The sequence below is a fragment of the Hordeum vulgare genome, chromosome 3H, assembly GCF_904849725.1.
Source record: "Hordeum vulgare subsp. vulgare chromosome 3H, MorexV3_pseudomolecules_assembly, whole genome shotgun sequence".
Taxonomy (NCBI): Eukaryota; Viridiplantae; Streptophyta; class Magnoliopsida; order Poales; family Poaceae; genus Hordeum; species Hordeum vulgare.
The window spans coordinates 73,281,172-73,287,437 of record NC_058520.1 but is presented as its reverse complement, the minus strand read 5'-3'; the positions used below and the strand labels follow the sequence as shown (position 1 = coordinate 73,287,437).

The following is a 6,266-nucleotide window of genomic DNA, read 5'->3' as shown; positions in this document are numbered from 1 at the left end:
CGTCCCCACCCGCCAGGGAGACGACGAGCAAGAAAAATCGATCGATCGATCGATCGAAACGCTCGTCCTTCCTCCTGCACACACCGCCGGTGGCCCCCACCCCCCTTTCTCACCACCCCCCCCTCCTCCACCCGGCCTCCATTCGTTTCGCTCCGCCAGCCCGCCCGCCCGCTATAAGTAGCCGCCTATCGCGGCGCTTCCTCGAGAAGCCAAAACCCGCGCCGCCGCCCCAGCCGCCGTCGTCTCCGGAGCGCGCCCCCGCTCCCGCGCCGACGAGGGCCCGGCATTGCCGATCGCAGCCGTGCGCCGCGTCCTTAGCCGTCGCCGCCGCCGCCGCGACTTCACCGGTACGGCCCCCCGACTCCCCGTCTCCGATTCCTCCCCTCTACCCGCGTCTCGGTTTGTTCCTACTAGATCCGTGAGCGCGCGAGGAGCATGCCCCTCCCGTGCCGTCCGGTCGCCGTCGGCCGCTCGATGTAGAGTTCATGCGACGGGTTTTTCAGTGGGTTTTGGGGTGGTTCCCCGTTCCATTTTACCTTTTTTTCCCCGCGAGTCCGTTCGTATCGTGGACAACCAATTTCAGTAAATACAAACCGATCGCGTCAGCCGTCGCGCGCCTGCGGCGTGTGTCTGATTCTCGACGAGTGGATTTTTCCGGGGGTTTTAATTAGTCGCCGATTTTGATCCGTTTACTGCTGGAATCTTCGACTTGTTCGTAGCTATATGCGGAGGACAAACGAGCGTTTCAGACTCCGCTCAATGTGCATGTGGACGCGCAGAGGGTTCCATTTGGATCTGCATGTCGATTTTCTCCAACCGTGCAGAGATTTTCTACTAACATATTCTATTGTCCGCGTCAGTTGTCATGTAGCACAGTGCTCCTGTTTCCATATTCTTGCCGCAGCCGATCTGCGGTGCGTGTGTTTTTACGGCAAAGTTTGATCGCCTGCGAACGTAGCAGCTTGAGTTGACGTGTTTTCTGACATGTAAGGTGAGCGATGAGCTGCTTGTTCTTCGTCAAGTCGTGTATACAATAATTCACCCCGTCCCGTCCTTTAAGTTGGTGTAGCATCCGTGCAATCACTAGTATACTAGCAGTAGTACCAACTCCGGGTCAAAGTAAATGCAATCTTTTGGACAGATTTTCCCTGCGACTGTTCACAGTTTGATTCATCTCATCTCCATTTTCCATGGAAATTCTCCGCACGGTTACTGATTCTCTCAAGGTTTTGTGACCAGCTAGCTGATGGATCTACTAGGGAACCCTTTCAAGGGAGTCGTCGCGGATGTCAAAGGGAGAGCATCTTGGTACAAGGACGATTGGGTTGCAGGGCTCCGAACTGGCTTCAGGTGAGTTTTGTTTCGACAGACCGAACAAGTTCATCTGCAGCCCAGTCGATTTTTACATGTACAAATATTGCATCCATCGATTTGCTTATGCTTCTTGCCAATGTTTGCCAGGATATTGGCACCTACCATGTATATTTTCTTTGCCTCTGCACTCCCTGTAATCTCCTTCGGAGAGCAGCTGAGCAACGAAACAGGTGAATGCTTGCCCTCTTTGGTTTGCTACCAACATTTGGCAAGCCAACATTTGGCAACCTTTTGTGGCATTGGCAACAGAAATTGCATGCAACCAATCTCTAGCCAACATTTGGCGGTTGCCAACATTTGGCAGTTGCCAAAATTTGGCATGCCAACTTTTGGCATCAAACCAATTAGGCTCTAACAAGAACGAAGTGATCTGTTTCAGATGGTATCGTAAGCACTGTTGAAACTTTGGCGTCTACGGCGATATGTGGGATAATACACTCGATTCTTGGAGGGCAGCCACTGTTGATCGTTGGAGTCGCAGAACCTACTATTATCATGTATACGTATCTCTACAAGTTTGCCAAGAAGCAGCCAGATCTGGGAGAACGGCTATATTTGGCTTGGGCTGGATGGTAGGTACTAATATAGAGTACACCCAATCCTGTGATAGCTTCGGTATAACATAAATGCTCTCTGTGTTTGTTTGCTGTTGACAGGGTCTGCATTTGGACTGCTATCATGCTGTTTCTTTTGGCAATGTTCAATGCTTCCAATGTTATAAGCAGATTCACGAGGGTTGCAGGAGAGCTTTTTGGTATGTTGATCACTGTCCTGTTCCTGCAGCAAGCTATCAAGGTATGCCATGCGTAGCAAATCGTAGCTATTTATTCCCACCCTGCTGAAAATACCTAACACTGGATCCTATCTGTTGCAGGGAATTGTAAGTGAGTTCAGTGTGCCGAAAGATGATGAGATTTCTGACCCCAGCTCACCTATATACCAGTTCCAGTGGATTTATGTCAATGGCCTACTTGGTGTTATATTTTCCATTGGCTTGCTGTACACTGCACTGAAGACTAGGCGTGCAAGGTCATGGCTGTATGGCGTAGGTTGGTCACACGTTTTCTTTTGCGCTCCCATTATCTTGTTTTCTCTATAGTTTAGTGCAGACAGAACTCCCATGTTACACCACACATATTCAAATCAACGACATCCTTTCAACTAGCGATGTGACAGAGAGGGACCTTTTTCTTTTTAATCCTGGACAGCACTTAGGAGTGGGCCTGGTTCAGGCCCACTCTTAAGCTTATACTAGGCCAACCATGGGCTCATTTGGGTTGGATTAGGTCGGATCAACAGTGGGCCATATTAATCTGGGCTTTGGTTGACCTATTTTCTTTGGAACACTTGTAGTAGTCCAAATAGGGGCAGTTTTAAAATTTGGTTCCTTCAGCGGTTGAATATCTTTCTCTGTAGTCTGAATCAGCTTATAGCTGTTTCTAAAGTATAATTTATCACCAGGGAAAATCATATATAAAGTTCTAGTTGTGTGTAAATATACATGCACTCATCCACTGATCACCGTGCCTTTGAGTTCCCATTTGCAGGATGGCTTAGAAGCTTCATTGCCGATTACGGTGTACCGCTGATGGTGATTGTGTGGACAGCATTGTCATTTACACTACCAAGCAAAGTCCCTTCAGGAGTGCCTAGGAGGCTCTTCAGTCCACTTCCCTGGGAGTCAATCTCACTGAGACATTGGACCGTAGCAAAGGTATTAAGTCAAATCACTTGTGATTCTAGATGTGTAAATATTATTTATGTCTCTGAGCTTGGTAAAGATGTATTGTATGCCATAATTCTGATTTTTTGGTTTTCACTTTCAGGATTTGTTTTCTGTCCCTCCAACATATATATTTGCAGCCATCGTGCCTGCTTTGATGGTCGCAGGACTTTATTTCTTTGACCACAGTGTAGCTTCACAGTTGGCTCAGCAGAAGGAGTTTAATTTGAAGAAGGCTTCTGCCTACCATTATGACATTTTGGTACTTGGATTCATGGTATGTCGTATCTAAATCATTCTGTAGATAATGTGTTCATTTACAGAGTCTCTTCTTCTGTAAACAAAATCATGATTGTCTTAAGAACCTAACTATGTATGCCAGTGCAAATTAGGACAATCCATTTTTCATATTCCTTGTATATAATGTGGATTAGTGAGGAGGGGAGATAGGAGGCCTGTATAGACGACCCCTCCCAATCTATCCTGAGACCTGACTGCATTTTACCTCAACATTCTGATTTACCATGTCTCGTTTCCTCTTCTCATAGTATGTTAATGATGTAGGTCCTACTATGTGGTTTGCTTGGCATTCCCCCATCAAATGGAGTACTTCCTCAGTCCCCCATGCATACAAGAAGCCTTGCTGTCCTCAAGGGGCAGGTTAGTGAGATTCAGACTGATCCGAGTCATATGCTAAGTTAGTCAGCTTTGCTCATCTGTCTTCTCTTTTTCTGCCAATTTAGCTGCTACGCAGAAAGATGCTTCAAACTGCCAAAGAGGGCATGTCAAACCGTGCGAGCAGTTTGGAAATCTATGGCAAGATGCAGGAAGTGTTCATCCAAATGGATAGCAACCAGAATGTGAGTCTTTCAGTCTGTTATCTTGCTATCTAATTATCCTGGGGGTGAAGTGTTTTTTTTTTTGAGAGAGCATAAATTAGAGGAAAAACCAAAATGACTTCTAGGCTAAAGTAATGTAGTTGCTTCTGCATCCTTGATGTTTCCATACATTAGTTTCTTTTCAGTAAATGTTCGAATACTAATATTTTTTATTAGTTTTGTAAGGAAATGCATAAAGTACATACTCGTATCGCTAAAAAAAATATGGCCTGTAGGCTAATTCTGTTGACAAGGACTTGAAGAGCTTGAAGGATGCTGTGCTGCGGGAAGGTGACGAAGAAGGGAAATTGGCTGGAGAATTTGATCCTAGCAAACACATTGAAGCACATTTGCCTGTTCGTGTGAACGAACAGAGGCTAAGCAACCTGCTGCAATCCTTACTTGTTGGTGGCTGTGTTGGAGCTATGCCGGCTATCAAGATGATACCGACTTCGGTCCTCTGGGGTTACTTTGCCTACATGGCCATTGATAGCCTACCTGGGAACCAGTTTTGGGAAAGGTTACAGCTTCTGTGCATTGGAGCAAGCCGACGCTACAAGTAATGTCTATTCTGCATATCTGTTCATCTCATCTGAACACATGAACTTGCTGTGTGCTTCCTTTTGGACCACACCATTTTTGATAAGATACAGGGACTATATAATAGCAGATTGCACTAACACGTAGCGTTGTAACCTTTGCAGGGTCTTGGAAGGCCCCCATGCATCTTTCGTGGAGGCGGTGCCTTCAAGAACAATATCTGCCTTTACGGTCTTCCAGTTTGTGTATCTCTTGATATGCTTCGGTATAACATGGATACCAGTAGCAGGGATCCTCTTCCCGCTGCCTTTCTTCATTATGATTCTCATCAGGCAACACCTACTCCCAAAGTTCTTTGAGCCCAATGACTTGCGAGAACTGGATGCAGCTGAGTATGAAGAACTTGAAGGCGTCCCACATGAACAAACACTGGTATGAATTCAGCTTGGGTTCTTGGATAAATATTTTGTCTGTCCACATTGTTTCATTATCTGAGAATCCCCTAGGTGTATTGTCATCTTTTGTTAATCTGAAACTCTCGGATCGTCATGCAGGAGGAAGATGGCTCAAATTCAGGAAGCCATGACAGCATAGACGACGCTGAAATGTTGGATGAACTCACGACAAACCGTGGAGAGCTGAAGCACAGATCTGCAAGCCATCCTGAAGAAAGGCACCTTCAGGTAAACGATGGGCATGCATAGCATTGCAGTTGCAACAAGTGCACATTGAACCGTAGGTGCTATTATACTGTGATGGCTCACAGTCTGACCTTTCTGCTGGCTTCACATAGGTCCAGCCAACAGATTGAACTTGTGAGCTGTTTTTTTCTTTTTTTACGGAAGAACAAGTACCGCGCATACCAGTAGATGGTTCTTTTGTGCCTGTTATGGGCAGATTTCACGGGCGCAAATTCATAAATGTTCCCGTCGTGAGTTGATCCTATTCCACACCTTTTTTCTTCTCGGAAAGAGAGGGGTTTTGATGCCAATATGCCATTTTTCTGAATTTGACAGTTTCAAATTACACCGTGCAGGTCCATTCAAATGCAGTTCAGCCGAGCGTGTGAAGATGGAAAAACGTCCCGATGTCCGAGGCTTTGATGACGATTCTGTCAGAAGTGTAGATTATCCTGAAGCCATTGTTCATTTCCGAATACGCCATTGTTCAGCAATGTGCATTGTACTGTAGCTAGCGCTTTTCCGGTAAGGCGTGATCGTGTACGCTAGGAAGTAAAGCTCAGGTAATTAGCAGTGAGATCAGACTGAAGAAAGTGTATTGGATATGGCAGGGGAACTTGGCAGAATAGTATTAGTAATGGTTAGAAGTAGAAAGACTGTTGCTCCGTGACCTGTTATTGCAAGACTGTTGCTCTGTGACCTGTTGCCTGTGTAAAGTCCAGCTTTCTGTGTCTGAATGTAAAATGCCAGGCATAAGAATTTCTTGAGAACCAGTGAATCTATTCTGCCGCGTGTTCTGGCTGCATTTTGATGCCTCTGTTCTTCAAGCTTTTTTTGGCAGCCACATTTTGTACCACTGCCTTAGAGCATCTCCCACAGGTGTGCCGTGCAAAAAATTACTTTACAACGTCGAGATAGTCAGTTTTTGCGCGCTCCAGCAGGTGATGTAATTTTTTTTTAAGCCGGGCAAACACACCTTTCCATTACAATGAACAAAAATACAACAGTTCCAGAGAGTATCAGGAAAGAGAAATATTGGACGATAGTTGCTCAAGCAATTTGCTAGATTAC

At 45.8% G+C, this 6,266-nt stretch overlaps 1 protein-coding gene across 2 annotated transcripts; it reads left to right on the top strand.

Annotated features, from left to right (window-relative positions):
* The first annotated feature begins 203 nt into the window (after positions 1 to 203).
* On the top strand, positions 204 to 6,006 carry LOC123443024 (boron transporter 4-like). 2 transcript variants are annotated; one of them, XR_006630549.1, is made up of 15 exons: positions 268 to 347; positions 1,240 to 1,350; positions 1,462 to 1,544; positions 1,754 to 1,946; positions 2,031 to 2,169; positions 2,249 to 2,423; positions 2,922 to 3,088; positions 3,201 to 3,374; positions 3,662 to 3,757; positions 3,841 to 3,957; positions 4,212 to 4,534; positions 4,680 to 4,947; positions 5,070 to 5,198; positions 5,309 to 5,446; positions 5,552 to 6,006. XR_006630549.1 is itself a non-coding variant. In XM_045119243.1 (14 exons), the coding sequence occupies exons 2-14, from the start codon at positions 1,247 to 1,249 to the stop codon at positions 5,582 to 5,584; spliced, it is 2,001 nt and encodes a 666-aa protein (XP_044975178.1). In that variant the 5' UTR covers positions 204 to 347; positions 1,240 to 1,246; the 3' UTR covers positions 5,585 to 6,006. The 2 variants fall into 2 exon arrangements, 1 of the variants encoding a protein (XP_044975178.1); XM_045119243.1 differs by lacking the exon at positions 5,309 to 5,446 and having other exon boundaries at positions 204 to 347.
* The last annotated feature ends 260 nt before the right edge of the window (positions 6,007 to 6,266 follow it).

What these genes read in the sequence shown, in the direction of transcription:
- LOC123443024 (XM_045119243.1), top strand. Translation starts at nt 1,247, where the DNA reads ATGGATCTACTAGGGAACCCTTTCAAGGGAGTCGTCGCGGATGTCAAA. An exon ending in GGGCTCCGAACTGGCTTCAG is followed by an intron (nt 1,351 to 1,461) that starts GTGAGTTTTGTT and finishes AATGTTTGCCAG; the next exon opens with GATATTGGCACCTACCATGT. An exon ending in TCCTGCAGCAAGCTATCAAG is followed by an intron (nt 2,170 to 2,248) that starts GTATGCCATGCG and finishes TATCTGTTGCAG; the next exon opens with GGAATTGTAAGTGAGTTCAG.